The 18,373-nt window shown below is 54.6% G+C and overlaps 1 protein-coding gene across 1 annotated transcript in view; it reads right to left on the bottom strand.

Moving 5' to 3' along the window:
• The window catches only part of ALK (ALK receptor tyrosine kinase), a 694,610-nt gene that overhangs the window by 25,016 nt on the left and 651,221 nt on the right, over positions 1-18,373 (bottom strand). Inside the window, exons 14-24 of the mRNA XM_021087669.1 lie at positions 17,559-17,690; positions 16,682-16,826; positions 13,520-13,702; positions 12,199-12,297; positions 11,298-11,450; positions 10,177-10,281; positions 7,867-8,053; positions 7,090-7,180; positions 6,892-6,956; positions 5,946-6,075; positions 1,569-1,666 (exon numbers count right to left, since the gene is read on the bottom strand). Of these exons, the coding sequence (XP_020943328.1) occupies positions 1,569-1,666; positions 5,946-6,075; positions 6,892-6,956; positions 7,090-7,180; positions 7,867-8,053; positions 10,177-10,281; positions 11,298-11,450; positions 12,199-12,297; positions 13,520-13,702; positions 16,682-16,826; positions 17,559-17,690 (1,388 nt within the window). The remainder of the gene's footprint in view (positions 1-1,568; positions 1,667-5,945; positions 6,076-6,891; positions 6,957-7,089; positions 7,181-7,866; positions 8,054-10,176; positions 10,282-11,297; positions 11,451-12,198; positions 12,298-13,519; positions 13,703-16,681; positions 16,827-17,558; positions 17,691-18,373) is intronic.

Here is an 18,373-nt window from a genome sequence, read left to right as displayed (position 1 = left end):
TTCAAAACATCAGAGGAAAGATGGAGACCGATCTTCCATCAGATAACCCGGATGCTCGGTGACGATCGTGGGGTGGAGAGGAAAGCGCAGAAACCACCTCAGTGAGAAGTGAAGGCAGTGATCCGAAGTCACCAAAGTGATGGCACAGGTTCTGGGATGAGCCCAGACTTATAGGACGTAGACCAAAGATGGGGGGATGGTTGTAGCCAAGGACTAATTCCAAAAAGAGCACAACCTTGTCATGACGGAGCAACAGCAAAGCCCAGAGCCGAGCCTTATGGAAAGTTCTGGACACAAGAATAAGGGGCAAGAACAGCAATGGCAGGGCTGACCATGAGGAGAGACGGTAGCCTTGGACGAGAACCTAAAGGATGGGTCCCGGCTTCTCCTTCACTTCTGTTATTTCTCTTGAGCACAGTGACCTGTGAGCTGGAAGGGTGGGAATCAAGAGGAAGAGCTGAAGACCGGACTGATGCAGTGACAGTCATAGGATGAGCCAATGTGTTTCTCGCCTTGTTTTAAATGTCTTTGGGAGGCCAGGCTGGTGTATTTCCTGATCTTTATCGTCCCCATTTTTATTAGGGGCGAGAGTATAGTTTGTTATCTACCTGCTTCTTCATTTCTAAGCTCATACAGCTTCTCTCATTTTCTGTGATATTTACATATTTTAATTAAGAGGAACATATACTCTTTGATGGCTTAATAAATGCTTGTTAGTTCACCAGGTTGCTATTTACCACATTAGAAGCAAATTGTGAGGAAGAGCTCTGTGAAGAGCCTAACAGTCTATTTGACTTTCCAGATTTCAGAACCACGCTGTCCGCGGAGAAAGTTGTCAACAGGCACATGGAAAGAAATACGGGGGATTTCTTGTCTACAGCAGTACACGTGGACTTGATGTTCCAGTCCAAATGCCGCTTAAACACAAGGATTGTATAGTACAGAAGCAAGGAAGTACAGAATAATCATTATTTGTCATTTCAGAGTATTTTAGAAAAAAATCATTGCCCAATAAACACTTATTGATGTTGTTGTTGTTGCTGTTTTTGGCCATGCGAGCAGCGTGGGGAAGTTCCTGGGCCAGGGATCGAACCCACACCATAGCAGTGACAACACCAGCTCCTTAACCAGCTGAGCCACCAGGGAACTCCCCCATAAACATTTATGGTGCTCCACTCGATGCCAGGGACATGACGATGAATAAAACTTGCCTTCAAATTACCCCTAGTCAGATATGTAAAAATATAGATTCTTGAACTTCCCTCAGGGAGCCCAGATTGCTAGATAGGGAAATGTTAACGTGATCTAGGACTTGAAGGTTCCACTGCAAGACAAAGGCAGGAGTCCCGGCAGCTCATCCGGGTCTCCGGCGTTGGTATGGATGTCTCAGGATACCCACTTTCCATATGGGCCAGATGAAGCCCCGAGTGAGTAAGCATCACCTTAAAGAGGAATGAATGAAGGGGAGCCATCCAAACAGCTCTGGAGAGAGACCTATGGGTCTGGGCCCCGGAGCCCTGGAGGGAGGCTACAGAAGGCAAAGGAAAAGCAAGGTCACTTAGACTCACCGGTGGATGAAATGATTTTCCTCTAAATACTGACAGCCACAGGCAATGTCCCGAGCCACGTGCAGGAGGTCCAGCATGGCCAGCGAGGAGGGCTGACTCTGTGGGAGATAGAAGTTATCTGCTGATAGAAGGGCAGGGGGCGAGAAGAGCTGGGACACTGGCTTCCTGTGCTTGCCCCAAGCCCAGATACAGGCATGCCACCTCTGTGGCCTCAGCCCTGGCTGCATATTCCAAATCAACCGGTGGCTTTAAACAAATGCAGATGCCTGAACCTCAACCCAGACAGACCAAAGACTCCATCCCTGCAGCCTTTGTAGGGTCCCAGCTCCCAGGGGAGTATAACATGCAGCCCGGCCGAGAGCCCCAAACCGCAGGACCCAGGACGAGAACCCCAAACCGCAGGACCCAGGATGAGAGCCCCAAACCACAAGGCCCAGGACGGGGCAGACCGGCTTCCCCTTTGCATTTATTCTGCCCATTCTTCCAGCTCAATCGTCATAAATATTTGAACTCCCTAAACATCTAAAAAAGCCTGTAAGGAAATCAAGGGGGATTGTGTTTTAAAAATTCTCCATTTAAATGTTCAAAAATATTTTAAAAATCTATTTTTTTTTTTCAAGAAGACCCAGACCTGAAGCGGATTGAAAAAGGAAAGCTTCCAGAACATGCTGGGGAGTGGAAGAGCCATCTGAGGCTTTTCGGTGTGAAGTCTCTTTTGTGCCAAAGGAACTGTCACCCTACCTCTGGGACGCAGCTCGTCTCTGCTCCCCTGGCCTCCTGGGTTGAGGGCTGGGCTGTCTTTTCCAAGGGCTACCTTCTTGGTAGCTTTTTAATTCCTAAACCCCCCTAATCTGCAGCAGCACGTTGTCATGTGATGTCATATTCACTGTGCCCTTCTGTGCTAATTTTACTATGTCCCCATGCTACCTTCGAGGCCCCCAAGGCAGGGCCTTCAGGGTCCGTGTCCACGGCCTCTAGCAAGAAGCTTAGTGACCGCCCTGGCTTAGTGAACAGTGGGGGCCGGGGGATGGTTTATCAGTTGCTTACACCTCAACTTGGCTTTACGCAGATGCTGGCTGGGGATTTTCTCTGCCACAGACCAGGGCCTCCCCCGGGCTCCCTGGAGCAATAGAGCAGGTCTAGGGGAGGCGGGGAGGAGTCGTGCTCATTTAGGACACGCTTCAGTTGCAGGGTAGACGACTCTGAGAGGGGAATAGTCTCTGCCTAGGGAACATCAGGCAGTGCCTGACATGCAACAGAGCAAGTCCAAGTACACGATCTCCTTTGAGGCAGCGTCCTGGGAGGTCAGTGGGAAAGAGAGGTTACCTCCATATTAAGGACGGGAAGGCTTAGGGCTCAGAGAGGTTAGGTGACTCACTCCAGGTCACACAGCTAACAGGGTGGAGTGGAAACTGCTCTGAGCTGGGCTTTAAAGATCTGGGGTGGGGTGGGCAGGGTTCTAGGAGTTAAAGTTGAGCTTCTCAGGACAGCGGGTCAAAGGAGGACTGGCCCATCCACGGATGTAGCGTGTGGTACCCAAGTGACTACAGATACAGCGCCCAGATGTTGTGAGACTTTCAGTGGTCCACTGAGCTGGGCTAGGCTGCATCCTGCTCATCTCTTACTGACTGGGTGACCTGGGGCTGATGCTTTGCCTTGGTCCAAGCCATAGCGTCCTCATCTGGGAAAGCAGCGTGACACCAGATTGTTACAAGGACCCACAAAAAGAGGCACAGGGTGCGTAACTGAGGGGGTCAGTCCGTGGAGGGCACGTGGGGGTCTCGGGAAATGGCTTGGTGTTTGGCTTCCCCTGGGACATTGTTAGGGTCAGAAGTACTGGGCACTGTGAGAGCCAGTCCCCATTTCCTGGGAGAAGGAAAAGTAATATATTTCCAGCAGAAATAGTCATTCATCACGCGATAGCATTAGAACTATCTTTTCTTTCTCCAGGCAAATGCTTTCTGTTCCTGCCAAAGAGGACCCAGTCCTGGCTTCCCCTGAGTCTCTTCCTGTCTTGGCCCCCAACACGCAGGATGCAGGGACCACTGCTGTCCCTGGGGTGCCACAGGGACTAAACTTTTCCAGGCATTAACCCACGGGCCAGGCTTATCTGGGCTCCTTGTCCTTGGCTGCTCAGAGCAAATTAATTGCTCCACTAATCAGTCTGCACAGAGGCAGAGAGTCAGTAACCCATGCGGTGTGTGTGTGTGTGTGTGTGTGTGTGGTATTGGTGTTGGGGGAGGTGTGGATGCAAAAACTGATACTTAAACTAGCAGTGCAGAGCAGACCATGTGCTCAATGCCTTTTGCACCCGTCCTGGGCAAAGAAGGAGTTGGAATCAGGGTTTTCCTCTCCCGATTTGCTACTGAAAGTGGCCCTTCCTTTGGCAACTGGACTTTCTTCAGACAGGTGTGGTTCTGGGTAGATCCTATCCAGACTCCGAGAGGGTTTTGTCCACTATTTCCCAAAGCTGGTTGTGGGATGGACTTTGAGCAAACAGGCATGGGAATTCCTGGGTTAAAAAGGTTTCTTTACGGCAGGATGTAGCCGAGCCTTTGCTCTACACCAGTGTGTACTGAGAATCAGTAAGAGGGGAGTCTGCATGGCTCTGAAATTTGCTTGAGCACAGAGTTCTCTGGAGCACGTGTGGGTATGCAGCACCTCAGGGTACTAGCGCTCCCTTCAGGGATGCTGTTTAGACCGATATCCTACTTGACAGGTGAGAAAACAGGTGCACTGAAGTGGAATGGTTTCTTTGCTCGCGGTTTCTGAGGGGCTATTTCCAAAGGCTAATGCAGATACTAATAAAAGAACAACACTGATATCTGTTCCTTCCTCAAGCAGCTTCTGCATTTAGAGATGAAAGGTCAGAGGACATGAGGGAGGAACTGTTGCATCAAGTGAAAAACAGAATAGGGATTTTTTTTTTTTTTTAAATTGATGGATGTGAACGTTAAGAGGGAGAGATGAAAGGAAGAAACAAAGAATACAGGCGGGGACCACAAAACATTAAAAGTGGCAAAAATCCATTCTGAAAAGTGATGAGACGTGAAGGGTGCTGGGCTCTCCTATTTCCTGGCTCCTGACGTGGCCAACAGGACATACTGGCATTTTGGAGCCAGCGCTGCTATTTGAAAAATCAGAGCCAGAGATGAAAACCTAAGCATGAGCTGTAATCAGAGGTTCTTACCTCTGCACTGTGACCCTGGTGTCTAAGGAGCCACCTGAGTCCTGAGATCTTCTCTAAAGCCAGTACCTACGGGACCACCAGGATCCAAAGAGGGACGGACACCACAGTGGTCAATCATCAGCATCCTTAATGAAGCGATCACTGACTCTTTCATGGCCTTTGTCATTATTGACTGAATCAAACGATACTAAAAGATAGCTACTATATTAAAGCCTCAAAAATCTGTTCAATAAATAGAGGGTTTGCAAAATTATTTTGACATTAAAAGATTCCTTTCTTCTTGAGGAGGTGGGGTCCTGGGACCAAATGATCCCAGGACTCCACCCATGAATTTCATCTGCACCCATGAATTCCATTTCCTGTTTGGCTCAGGCACCCCTTCTGTTCCTTGCATCGGCACATCTGTTATTACTTCGTGTCCGTACGACGTGATTTGAAGCCAGAGCCCCCTTAGATGCTCCCTGAGGCCTTCCATCCTGATGGTCTAGGGAGCCGCTGAGCCCCAGGGATGGCAGGAAGTGAGGACAGAGAGCCCGCTGGTTCTGAGTTCCCAGCTGGGTGCCTGCACCCAGCAGGGCACCAGGTAAGGCTGGAGAGACTCAGGGGCTTCCATCAAATGAATCGTGGGGACCTTAGGCCATAGAGAGCAGTGAGTTCTGCAGCAGCTGGGAGGCCCAGCTCTGCCTGTCCTCTCCTCAGTGTGAGTGTCTCTGCAGCCCTGATGTCCTCGGCTCTCTTTCTTGTCACCTGTAGTGTTAACTGGCATCAGCCCCCTTGTCACTGTAAGTCACGCTCCTCTCACAGTCAACCTGATCCTCACTCTACGAAGTTGGATTTTGTGGTTCTGAGAACGCGTGTGGGACGCACAGCAACCTCCTAACCCCGTCCCCGGCCAATGCGGCTCCAGACACATTCGCACACCTGGAAGGCTGGGACCTGACATTTTAAATCACTCCTGGGGGGCAGGTATCTCAGGAAGGACCAGCTCGCGGGGTTGGGGGTGTGTACGGGGCTGGAAGGATGACGGGGGTGCTACCAAAGCCTGGGGGCATGATTGGCAAGGAGAGCCGCAGAGTCAAGGGTTAAAGGGCCCACTGAGTATGCTGCTTCCCAGGCTGCCCGCTCTGGCTCCTTCCGCCCCTGCTTGGTCCTGGCACAGCTGCTGGGAAAGGCCAGTTCTCACTCACCGGGCGAGGGCGCGTCTCCCGGAGGAAGGACTTGAGGTCTCCTCCTGCCATGAGCTCCAGCAGGATAAATCGGGGCAGGGCTTGCAGACTCACCCCGATACAGCGCACGATGTTCTGGTGGTTGAATTTGCTGCAGAGCAGAAGGGAGTAACCGAGGTTAACCAAGCTGGGTCTGGGGAAATCTTCGGTGGGCGAAGCTGGGTACAAAGTTCTATTTTCGGCAGCCCCATTAGGTAAATGCTTTCTCTATAGACGGGAAGCAGGGGTCCCCGGCTGGGCCTAAGCTGCGGGGAATCTTGTCGCTGCGCAGCTGGAAGTGGCAGTGCTTGTTGGCGTGGGAGGATGCGGGGCAGGCGCTTGCGTGGAAGCTGGGGCGGGGGGAGAGGCGGGATCCAGGCTGGTGTGGGGATGGCTGGCTGGGCTTCACACTTGGGTTCTCGGAGGAAGCTGGAGGAGCTGCTCCCCAAAGGACTGTGGGAGACCTGCCCGGTCAGGAGAGGGCCACGGGATCCCACCGTGGGTTCCTTGCGGGGGCTCCAAGATTCAGGTTTTCTTGTTAATGAGATCCTAACAGGACAGGTGATCCTAACAGAGCCGAGAGCTCCAGGTAGGCGTCCCACGGAGAGCTGAGAGACCGGGAGATGCCAAGTAGGGAGACGGAGTGATTTGGGTCCTTCTTCCATCTACTCTTGCATTTTCCAAGGTTATCAATCATCAGGTATAAATGATTGATTATTAATATAGTCAGAATTCGTGTCATTTAAAGCAGAAGCTCTCTGGGGGCTGCTCCACTCTGATAAGGTGTCCTAAGAAGGTGGGGGTCTCCTGCTGGAGAGGACAGGGCACGGTGGAGACAGCCCTGCTTCTCCTAGAGACATGCCTGTTGGAAACGTCTCATCCTCCTTACAGGACGGGGATGGTGGGGGGCGTCCCCCGGTGCCGTTACCTGATGATCAGGGCTTCCATGAGGAAATCCAGCTCGTCCTGCTCGGAACAAACCTCAGGCAGCGTCTGGGCACAGAAGGGAGGGGGAAGGGGAGGAGGCTGTGAGCCGCAGAAGGCTGGCGAAGGCTGGCAGCAGAGAGCCACGCTCGCTCACTGGGACTCTGGCCAAGGTCGGGCCCACCAGGGAGCCGGCTCTTACCTTTACGGCCACTTGCAGGGGGCTCGGGTCATTGGGCATTCCAGACACCTGACCTTCATACACCTCCCCAAACGCGCCATGGCCCAGACCCCTGTGCAAAGGAGAGGGCGAGATGAGGCGGGGGAAGGGGTGGTGAGAAGGCGGCTGGGGCACATTTGGTGGACACCCACAACAGGCAGGAGGTCACGCACACCCTCTAGAGTGAAGCCCTCAATCTGGCTTTGCTCTGCAGTCCTGGCCTCTGCTGCTTTAGCTGCAAGAAAAGCTTCCAACCCGGGATCCATGACACTGGCTGGAATCCATGATTCCTGCAGTGAATACTTCCTGGGTCTCTGATATTTGTTAGGGACACGGAAATGAGTAAGACGCGGCCCCGCCAAGGAGGGTCCTGATCCCTGGAACAGGGACAGGCAGCTGGCAGTCACTTTCAGTGATGGACAGCCTCGGGCACAGGGTACCCTGGGAGCTGGGAGGGGAGCAAGGCTTGGGGAAGGCACTTGGGGGGCTTCTAAGGAGAGCTCTGGTGCCTCCCATTTAGTCCTCCTCTCACTGCACCAGCCCCACGAATACATGGGGTGTTAAACAATTAAACACCCCCAAACGGCCCTGAACCCTAAACGTTCTTCCCTGGGAGGCTGGGGGTGCCCTGAGCGGTGGCTTTGCTTATCTCCAGAGGAATCTGCCACGCAGAAATGACCTCCCCCGCCCCAACAAGTCCTCCTTCCCCTCCGACCCCCACACCTCCCGCTGCTCTAGAGGACCGTGCTGGGCACTCACCGGATGAGGGTGATGTTTTTCCGAGGCACCTCCTTCAGGTCACTGATGGAGGAAGTCTTGCCGGCAAAGCAGTAGTTGGGGTTGTAGTCGGTCATGATGGTCGAGGTACGGAGCTTGCTTAGCTTGTACTCGGGGCTCTGCAGCTCCATCTGCATGGCTTGCAGCTCCTGGTGCTTCCGGCGGTACACTGCAGACAGACGGCGGTCAGCTGCAAGGTGGCCTGGGCAAGGCGGCTGGACCACCTCCTCCAGGAAGCCTTCTTGGATCTCCATTTCCTCCGCAGGGATCTAAACCTTTCCATCACACTTAGTCATACTAACAAAATGATTACAGATGTAAAAGCGTACCTTTAATTGAAAGAGTAAAGTAAGCGTAAAGCTTAAAATCATGTCAATGGAGAAGACGTATTGTTTCAGGCAGGGGCAGAGGCACAATAGTTGGGGTCTTCTGAGAAGCAGATCTAAGAGGGGATGAAATGGGCAAGGGTTTTCTTAGCGGAAATGCCTGTGAGAGATAATCTGGAGGGAACTCAAGGAACCTGGGAAACCACCAGCCGGTGTTGAAAGTCTGACCCCAGGTGAAGGATAGAGTGAGGGAAGGTGGAGCAAAGACCCTAAAGACGTTCCCCCATGACTGCCGGGAAGTTTAGGGGCCAAAGTCAGCCATCAGAGAGGTCCCGTGTCTCCAGGAACCAGCCTGCCTTAGTATCTCTGCTCTGCCCAGGTGCTGGGTGGGGACAGACATGGCAGTGGGCCATGTGGGCTCTGGGTCACCTGGGTTTCCTACAGTTGAAGAATCACCAAACCATATAGTTGGAGAACAGCCACGGATGAAAGATCTCTAAACTGGTGCCCGAGGACTTGTGTTCTAATCCTGCCTTTGTTACTTATAAGCTGTGACACTGATGAGTGACCTGCGACCTCTTTGGATCTGTCCCCTTCTCCGTAAGGAGGGAGGTAACCCCCCCACGCCCCATCAGCCAGGATTGTAATAATGAAATGAATTCATCAACATAAAATGGTTTGGGGGAGTTCTAAAGAGCTGTCCCAATGCAAGTGACCACAATCACTGCTATCTCCATGTGCGAGAACATTCCATCAGGCCAACTCCAAGGAAGATGATTCATGGGGAGGGGGCAGATTCTGTGTTTAAAGCTCAGCCCACCACTTCCAGGCCAGGGCAAGGGAGGCAACTCCTGTGCCCTCAGGTCCTCCTCTATGAAAAGTGCCAACCGTGATCACAGGGGCCTCTGAGGATTCAGGGAACTAAACTGTGTAGTGAGTGCATAACACGTTAGCTCTGGTCATCCTGCGTTTGGAAGGGGGGCGTCATGGGACTCACACAGGCTCCCTGGCCACCCCCAGAGTCCCTCCCCCAAGGGGCTGGCCTGAAAGTGCTGCCTGGAACTGAGCCTTTTCTTCTGCCTCCCTTCGGCTCCCTGCCCACCTGCCCCAGCATCTCTAGCAGTAAGAGCCTGGCTGGACCATCCTGAGCCCTCTGAGACCCGCAAATCAGCACTGCTTGGCTCACAGACCTCAGAGAAAACACTCAAAAACCAGTTCTGCATTCTCTTCGGGGTTCGGGGGTGGGGGAGGGTGGGCGGGACGCAGGACGCAGGGAGCGAGCCAAACCTGAAGAGCCACAGTGAGGCCTGGGGAGGGGGCGAGCTTTGGTCATGATGCTCTCCTCCGAAGAGTGCCCTCCTTCTTGGCATGAAGAATTTGACCTTTTTTCTTTTTGGTCTTTTTAGAGCCCCACCCTTGGCATATGGAAGGTCCCAGGCTAGGAATCGAATAGGAATTGCAGCTGCTGGCCTACACCTTAGCCATGTGGGATCCGAGATGTGTCTGTGACAACACCACAGCTCACGGCGACACCGGATCCTTAACCCACTGAGCGAGGTCAGGGATGGAACCTGTGTCCTCATGGATGCTAGTCGGGTTTGTTACTGCTGAGGCATGATGGGAACGCCAAGAATTTGATTCTTTAATCTCCGTTGAAGATGACCAAAGTGTGTTAGAAATTTGAAGAAAATGGATGTTTCCAGTGAGAAGTGGTATCTTTGTAAGCAGCAGCGGACCAGACACTGGAGGTCTGGAGGCCCGGGGCTGAGGTGCAGAATCAGGGACTGCGAGGAACCAGAGCTGTGCTGGGGGGTGTGGCGCGGGGGGCTTCTGTTTTGGTTTGGCCTGGGCGGCCCTCCTCAACCCCCACCCAGAGGGACACCTGGCCGAGCCAGAGGTGCTGTTCCATTCTGCCAGATCTGCCTTCCTGCAGACCCTGGAAGTGCCGGGGCTCCGGTACACTCACCGATCATGACGCCGGAGAAGGCCAGGACCAGGGCGGCCACGAGGGCGGAGGTCACAACGGAGAGAATCAGCGAGAGCGGCAGCTGGGGCTCCGGGGTGGGCGACACTGGAAGACAGGTCCCCGTGGGGCACCGGTGACCAGCCTACTTCTCCTCTGAGCTGGTCCCACGTCAGAAAGCGCCTCCCCAGCCTGGACAGAAGCCACCCACTCCTCCCCGGCCTGGACACCTTGACCATCCCCCTTCTCAGAGGCCCAGGGCCCGAAGTGGGTTCGTCCTGGTTTTACAACTTTCGACAGTAACTTTCCGGGGAGGGCGTCTGTAACAGGAACGAAAACCACAATCTGGACGCTGATCAATATCAAGTGCACGTGGCAGGACGAGGATGCGAGGGGAGCCAGCAGAGGCTCCAGAAGAGAGGTAGTGCCTTAGGAGACTCAACATGAGCCAGTGAGAGAGAGAGAGGGCCTCTCTGTCACTCCTGAGGCTGGATCGAGTCCCTGTCCTCCAGAGCGCGGGGCTCAGCGCGGGAGGGAGGCCTGGGAGCACGCTGGCACCTACCACACGGAGGCACCGCGCCCGGTCCCCGACCCGGCGGCATTTCCAAAGAGACATTGACAACTGGACGGCAGGGTCGGGAGAGACATGAGACCTGTGTCCCATGTGGATGGATTGAAAAAACGGGTTATTTAATCTGAGGAAGACCTGAGGAGGAGGAGGAGGGGGCTCTGTCTTCAGACACTGCACCCGAAGGGCTGCTGCAAGTGGGGGAGCCAAGGAGCAGAAGTCGGAGGGGACAGGTCTGGTGCTGCAGCTTCTCAACAGGACGGGGCGCCCTGCGAGTGTGGAGGTCCCTGGCGCTGGGGTGTTCCAGGGAAGAAGGGCTGGCACCTTGGTGGGGACGTGGGAGTCACATCCTGGGCTGGGAGTGGGACCAGGTGACTTCCGATGCCTTCATGAGTCATGGCCCACCCTTTACTGAGGGTCCCCCGTCCATCTTCAGAACACCCGTGCTGGGGCAGTCAGGGGTGTCAGGCAGTTTATAAAACTGTATCCGAGATGTCCCAGAACCACAGAAACCAGTTGTGGCTTAAGCTCTGGGGCCCCTCCCTCACCCCCTTACCGATGCAGGAGACACCGTCCTCAGCCAGCACTGTCCCATGGTCACAGAAGCAGATGACCTTGTGGCTCTCGGGGTCCATGTGGCACTCATCGACCTCACAGTGGCTGCAGTTTAGGTAATGCTTAATATTCACTTCCCCATGGCCCTCCATCACTGGTGACAAGGAGAGAGGGTCAGCCTGGGCAGAGGCTGGGAAGGCTGCCCTGCAGCCTATCCCAGGCTCTGTGCTTTGTCTCCGCCTGGTCCCTGTTCCTATGTCCCACTGCCCCTGGAGGCACTGCCTGTGCAGGAAAGTCCCTGGTGCATCCGGTGATGGAACTCAGACAGAGGGCATGTGGGTGCGTATTTGTAGGGACCCTTAAGTTGGCTGCTACAGGCACAGGGCCTATTACTGTTGCATTTTCTAGGGCCGGCCTGCCTGGGAGTCAGTCTTCTGCCTCCGTGTTCATATCAGATCATGCATCCTGATTTTCAGAAAACCTGGTGAGCAAGCACTAGGAAGATTTGCCTGCAAGGGACCCACAATCACACCTTTGTAACCTGGCCTCACATCAGCTGCCCTGAGGTTTTATTTTTATTTATTGATTTTTCTGCTTTTTAGGGCTGCACCTGAGGCATATGGAAGTTCCCAGGCTAGGGGTCAAATCAGAGTTATAGCCGCTGGCCTATGCCACAGCCACAGCAGTGCCAGATCCCAACCATATCTGCCTCCTACACCACAGCTCACGGCAACGCCGGATCCTTAACCCACTGAGCAAGGCCAGGGATTGAACCTGTGTCCTCATGGTTACTGGTCGGATTCATCTCTGCTGAGCCATGATAGGAACTCCCAAGCTGCCCTGGGAGCTGGGAGGGAGAACTGGCCTATGGAAGCTGGTTCTGCCACCTCGCAGAGGGGTACCTTTTAGAGCCGGGGTGTACAGGATGCCCAGTGGGTTGATGAAAGAAACCCCATCCTCCCCGTCCATCTCGGGGTCATTGTTTGAGGCCGCATTGCCACCTGTGGCCAACCAGAGAAGAGTTGAACGCAGAGGGGTGGGTGCCCAAGTCTAGACACTGTGCACATGAGCAGGGCATGCAGGGGGTCAGGGAGGGGTATGTGGGGTGGGGGGGAGAGAAGGGAGGCTCAGGGCACAGGGGCTGCAATTGGGGCTTGGCTCAGTCGATGCTGGGTGTGTGGGCCACTTTCTCCTCCAGATCCAGGCCAGCTCCCACTGCGGAGTCCCCACCACTCTGCTGGGCCCCCCTAGGAAGCAGTCTGTTTGAGCACGAGTCAGAAAAGTTCCAATCTCCCCAGGCTGTGCTGGTCCCTCTTCCTGGCCAGGGCAATAATCCTGAGCCGTCCCATCGGTAGGGTTGGGGTCGGGGGATAGGCCCCTGTGCCTTTAGGCTCCTGTCCCTCCTTTCAGTGGGGGCTGGGTTCTCTTTGGGCTCCCCTCCCCACCCCGGGCTCCTCACCCCCCACCCCCACCCCCAGGGCTTGGAAAAGAAGAGCACTTGGGTAACACAGCATCTCACACACGGCGTCAAGCGGAACATAGAACGTCACAGTGCTTGCATGCATTGTGTCCTAGTCTGTGGGGACAGTGGGGCCATCCTCTCCCAGCCTCTCAGCTTCAGAAGGTGGCTCTGCTCTGCTCTGCAGCCCAGAGGAGAGCTGGGGCCAGGGGCCAGCTGCTTGCTGAAGGGCTGGGCTGGGCCTGCCCGCAGCTGCCCTCAGGCGTAGCCCCATCAGCACGGACAGCGGCCTGCTTCTGTGCTTCTGGAAGCCGGTGGGCTGGGGCGGGGAAGGGAGAGGGGAGAGTCTGTGAGGCCAGAAGCCGCAAACCAGGCCTTTAGGGAGCTGGCTTGGCAAGGACTCGGCCAGGCCATCCCAAGGGTGGCACGGAGCGGGGTTCTCATGCTATAGCGTCCTTGGGGGTGGCCCAGAGAACAGCCCTCGAAGCCAGAGCCCCTTTATCTTTGGCTTTGGGGGAGGCGAGGAATCACATGGGAATTGACCCTGTCTGATCGAACCCTCGAGGCAGGATGCTGGCTCGTGAACCAGCATCCTGCCTCTGGCTCGTGTGGAGGGGCTGGGAGGGAGGCGTGCACGGATACATCACAGTCCACACAGGAGGGCCAGGGGCGGGCAGGCAAGGGCCGGGGAGAGGACAGGGAGGTGGGGTGCCTAGGACTAAGAGGGGAGGGGGGGTGACACCTTGAACACGAATCATCTTTACCTATATATCCTCCGCCTCCTCCACCTGAGGAGCACCCCCCGCCACCCCCTCCGAAACCCCCTCTTGTCTCCCACCCCCACTTCTTCATGGCCTGGGGGCAGGAATGTCCTCCGGTGGCGCCCTCCAGCAAAGATTTTCCAGACCAGAGCAAGGAAGTGTTATCATTCCAGCCACCTCCGCCACCTGTGGGGAGAGAGAGATGCCTGAGTGAGGGGCTGGCTAGGTTTGGGCGGCTGTGGGGTCTGGCAAAGGAAGCAGGACTCGGGGTCTTTGAGGGGGGTGCTTGCCCCAGCTCCAGCACCAGGGGGCCGTCCTCAGTGGGCCCCTAGGGAGACCTGCTCTGGCCACAGCTTTGCACACCCGGATGGGAGCACGCCTCGTAGCCCTGCTTCCTGTCGGGCCTCTGGCGCACAGGCCTGGGAGCGTGCTTGGTCAGGGATGGGGTAGGCGGGGGACAGGCTGTGACAACACAACCAGTTCCTCTGCCTCCCCTCTGTGCCTGCCAACGCCTGAAGCATCACACCTTCATTTCATTCTCTGCTTCCCATCCCAACAAGACCCGGGACTCGCCAGTCCTAAGGCAGCCAACTGTCAAAACTCTGCCAAGGTCACAGCAGGGAAATTCCTAGCAGGAATCCTGGACTAGGCACCAGATAACCCAAAGGGCTTTAACTGTTTCCTGGGCAAGAACTTCCCTGGTCTGAGCCTCAGCCTCCTCACCTGTAACTTGGAGAATGTGAGACTCGCCTCATAGGGTTGACGTTAGGATCAAAGGAGACAGTGGGCATGTGAAATGTTTCATTCACACCAAGTGGGGGCGCTGTCGGGCATTTGGGAGGCAGGACAGACGTGTGTAGAAGCCCCACACTCTGAAGCTCAGGCACCATCTTTCCTGCCTGCCTCTATGGAGCCACTCCAAGGTCAAGAGCAAAGAGGGCTGGGGGCGGGGTGGCAATGCTCTGGCAGCAGCTGGAGCTGCGCTTGCTTCTCCTGGGGCTGCTCTGAAATGTTCCTTGCAACTCTATCTTAAGGCCACAGACAGACCACAGCACATCTCTCCTGAAGCCCCTGAAATTCTAGAACCCCCACCTTCTCTCCTCATTCTTATTTCAAGTGACATTTTAAGAGGCGCTTTACTCCAAAGATCTCAAAGCCCTTTCTGTCCCAGCAGCTGATGGGTGGCTGGAACTGGGAGAACTAGCAGCGTTGGTTCTGCTGGCACCGTAAGGGTTAATCCGCCTGGAAGGGTCCTCTGGGAGCATGTGTGGCCAAGGCTCATCTAGACCCAGAGGGGGCAGCGGAGGGACATCTGGGTGGGGGAAGCTGCAGGCAGAGGGAGGCAGGTTTCAGGAAATGAGGCCAAGGTCAGGAAGAAACTTAGGTCCAGAACAGGGCCAAGGGAGCTGAAGGGAGGCCCCCAGGCAAGGGGCTGGGGACCTTCTCTCAGCCTCAGGAGCTGCAGGGCTTGGGTTTCAAGTGTCTGGCCTCCCTTCTGCTGGCCAGAGGGCATGGGTGGGCCTGTCAAGGCGAGAGATGTCATGGCCAGAGGGAAGGTCCCTCAGCGCCATTAGCCGGAAGAGGGACCTGGAGGCTCTGCGGGGCCACGAGCTTAGTAAATAAACTAGGATGAGATGGGCCTGATGCCGTGTCACCCGCCCCCTGCCCCTGCCTCTGCCTCCAGCACCTGACCCCTTGCCTCCTGCACAGCCCCAGCCAGCTCAGCCTCCCACCCTGACTCTCTTGCACCTGCAAGCAAATGTGTGGAAAAGAAAACAATGGGCGTAAAAATAAAGACAAATCAACAAATCATCAACCATGACGTTTGTAAGAAAGGGAGTTCCCATTGTGGCACAGAGGAATCAAATCTGACTAGGAACCATGAGGTTGCAGGTTCGACCCCTGGCCTCGCTCAGTGGGTTAAGGATCCGGTGTTGCCGTGAGCTGTGGTGTAGGTTGCAGACGCGGCTCGGATCCTGCATTGCTGTGGCTGTGGCGTAGGCCGGCAGCTACAGCTCCGATTAGACCCCTAGCCTGGGAACCTCCATATGCCGCAGGTGCAGCCCTGAAAAGACCAAAAAAAAAAAAAAAAAAATGGATTAAGTATGAAATAGTTTGGCCATCTTGAGGAAAAAAAAAAAATCCACAAACCTTCTATGAGCTTCTATGACATTTCTGTGAAATAAAACTAACACGTCTGGAAAACCCTACAGGACTGTTTTTGCAAAGTGCATGTAGAACAGATGCAGAGGAGTCTGTAATTTATTAAATGCAGGACAGGTGTAAGGGGCGCTGCAAACACCACTGAGGGCTATTCCTCACTGGGAACTCAATGATTCTTTCTCCTCCTTCTAATTCTAGCCATCTCTTGGTTGAAGAGAAAAGTTTGAATATTTATCTTAATTAATCTCAAATCTTAAATGCCTTAAAAAAATCCCCCCTCAGTCTGCTTGCGGAGAAGAGAAAAAAAAAAAAAAGATGAACTGCCTTTTTTCTTTAGAGATGGCTGACTTCAGAGAAACCAGAGAATTCAACCCCCTTCTGTGTCTGCCCCTGTGTCTGCGTTGCTGGCTCTCATTAGACAGCACAGAGAACCCAGCCATGGAGATTCCAGGGAGATTTTCCATCGAGATGTGTGAGCTGCAGCCTGGGGTAGGGAAGTACAAACAAACCGCGGGGGCCTGGGAGGCCTGATTCTGCTCAGATTTCTTCCACCTGCTCACATCCAGTTGCAGTTGGTAAAACCCAGGAGGCTGGGGCTGGCGGTCCAAATGTTGCTGCCTGCCTCATTTTCTCAGTGACTTTCTGCACATCTAAACCCCTCAGCCCGGTGGCCCCTGGGTCCCCAAGGTGTGGCCTGCCCTTCCTCTCTTTCTTTCTCTTTGGCTGTGCCTGTGGCATATGGAAGTTCCCGGGGCAGGGATCGAACCTGTGCCTCAGCAGCAACCCAAGCCTGCAGTGACAATGCTGGATCCTCAATTCACTGTGCCACAAGAGAACTCCTCGCCCTTCTTCTCTTGATCCCAGTACCAATATCCAGGGCTCCCAGCATCTCAAGGGCCAGGGACCAAAATGCCCACAGGTGTATGACAGCACCTGGCCGGGCTGAAGCTCACCCAGTCCGGGGAGAATGTTCTGGGAGAGGGTGGGCTTGCCGTGATTTACCTGCGGCTCCAGAATTGCCGTTCAGCCCTAGAACTGAGGAGTTATTCTCCAGCCTCTCAGGGTGGAACGTGTCTGTCTTGGCCCCGTAGGCCCTGCCACCACCGCCAGCTGCAATGATCAGGGGCACTGGCACGCCATCCTTCATCTGCCAGGGGAGACATTCAGATTGAGAAACCAAGCTGGGCTCCCACTCCGGAGACCCCTGAGCCATTCAAATGTTTAAATGTGTCCTGGTGTTTGCTGGGCAGTGGGCTCCGAGGGCTCTCATCTCATGTTCCAACAACCCATCAGCTCTCGGGCCGTCCCTTCCCCAGCTCCTGTATCAGTCCAGGTTCAGTAATAAGAGAGGCAGAAACACTAGGAGATATGAATATACATGGATACCAGGAGGGCAGGATCAGTCTTAGAGGTTGTTAATGCAGCCCCTTTCCTTAGGCTTCTCTCTAGCCTCGGGGTCTGGGAGCTTGTGCTCAGAAGTAGGTCTTCTCTCTTTTCTCTGCACCCTCAGGGGTCTCTTAATCTTGAAGACCCCCCCCCCCGCAACTTCACTGTCCCTGCAGGAAGAGGTAGCAGGAGAACTTTGCCTATTTTGGATGATGTCACAAAGGTCCACCTTAGGACAGGCACAGTTGGGACCCTCTGGACTGAAGCAGGATGGCAAAGACCCGAGTGGGGAAATCGGGCTGGGACATCAGCAAGAGGAGGGCAGCCTGACCTTTCTCGGACAGACAGGGAACCTTCTCTCCCTCTGGATCGCGGTTTCCCCCACTTTAAATGAGGCTAAGAGCACCCGAGGAGCTTCATTCCCAGCGCTGTCCGGAGGACCCAAGGCAGGAGGCAGAAAAGGCGGCGCCGGGAGCTGGCACGCAGCCCTCACCTTAAACACGTAGGTGGCTCCGCCCCCTCCTCCGCCCCCTCCGGCCCACTCGTGCACGCTTCTGTTCACGCGGATCTCTTCTTCGATCACGTTGTTCTCGCCAATGCAGACTTTCTGGATTAATCGGTTGGTCTGGAGAAAAAAAAAGTGCCCCAGGTTTGTGCCCAGACAGACCTTCTTCTATGTTTAAAGATAGAGGGTGGCGATTTCTCAATTAGCTCACAGTTGAGCTGAGGAGACAAAAAAAATACACACGGGTAACTGTGGCTCTGGGTAGTATTAGAGAAAGACCACAGGGACAGCTTGGAGAGAAACTGTATGGGAAGCTGAGGAGGGAGAGCCAGGCCTGGTCGCGGACTAGAGATCTGGGAGGACTGCCTGGAGGAGGTGGTATTCAATGGGGCTTTGAAGGATAGGGAGATTTTCAAACACAAAGAATGGGGGAACGTTAGGGTGCTGCAGGGAGGACAGTAGCATGAGCCTGGGGGAAGGAGGAAAGTGGGGTATTTGGGGAAAAATGCAAGGAGTTTCTTTGGCTCAGAAAAGTCCATCTTAGGACAGAAAGATGGTCCCAGAGGACCTGGGAGGCGCCTTTGGACTCTGAGGAGGGATGTCCTTCTTTGCAGTGCGACAGAGCTGGAGGATTATTACTGGGAGTGGGAGAGGGAACTAAACTGGACAGTCAGATGGTAGCCGGACGCCATGAGTGCAAACAGAGAAGCTAGACTTCATTCTCTAGGCAGTGAGGAGCCATTGAGGTTTTTGGAGAAGTTGCTGTTTGAAGCATCACGGAAAGAGAACGAGACAGTGGGAGG

Source organism: Sus scrofa, chromosome 3 (assembly GCF_000003025.6).
Source record: "Sus scrofa isolate TJ Tabasco breed Duroc chromosome 3, Sscrofa11.1, whole genome shotgun sequence".
Lineage (NCBI taxonomy): Eukaryota > Metazoa > Chordata > Mammalia > Artiodactyla > Suidae > Sus > Sus scrofa.
This window is presented reverse-complemented; position numbering and strand designations above follow the sequence as displayed.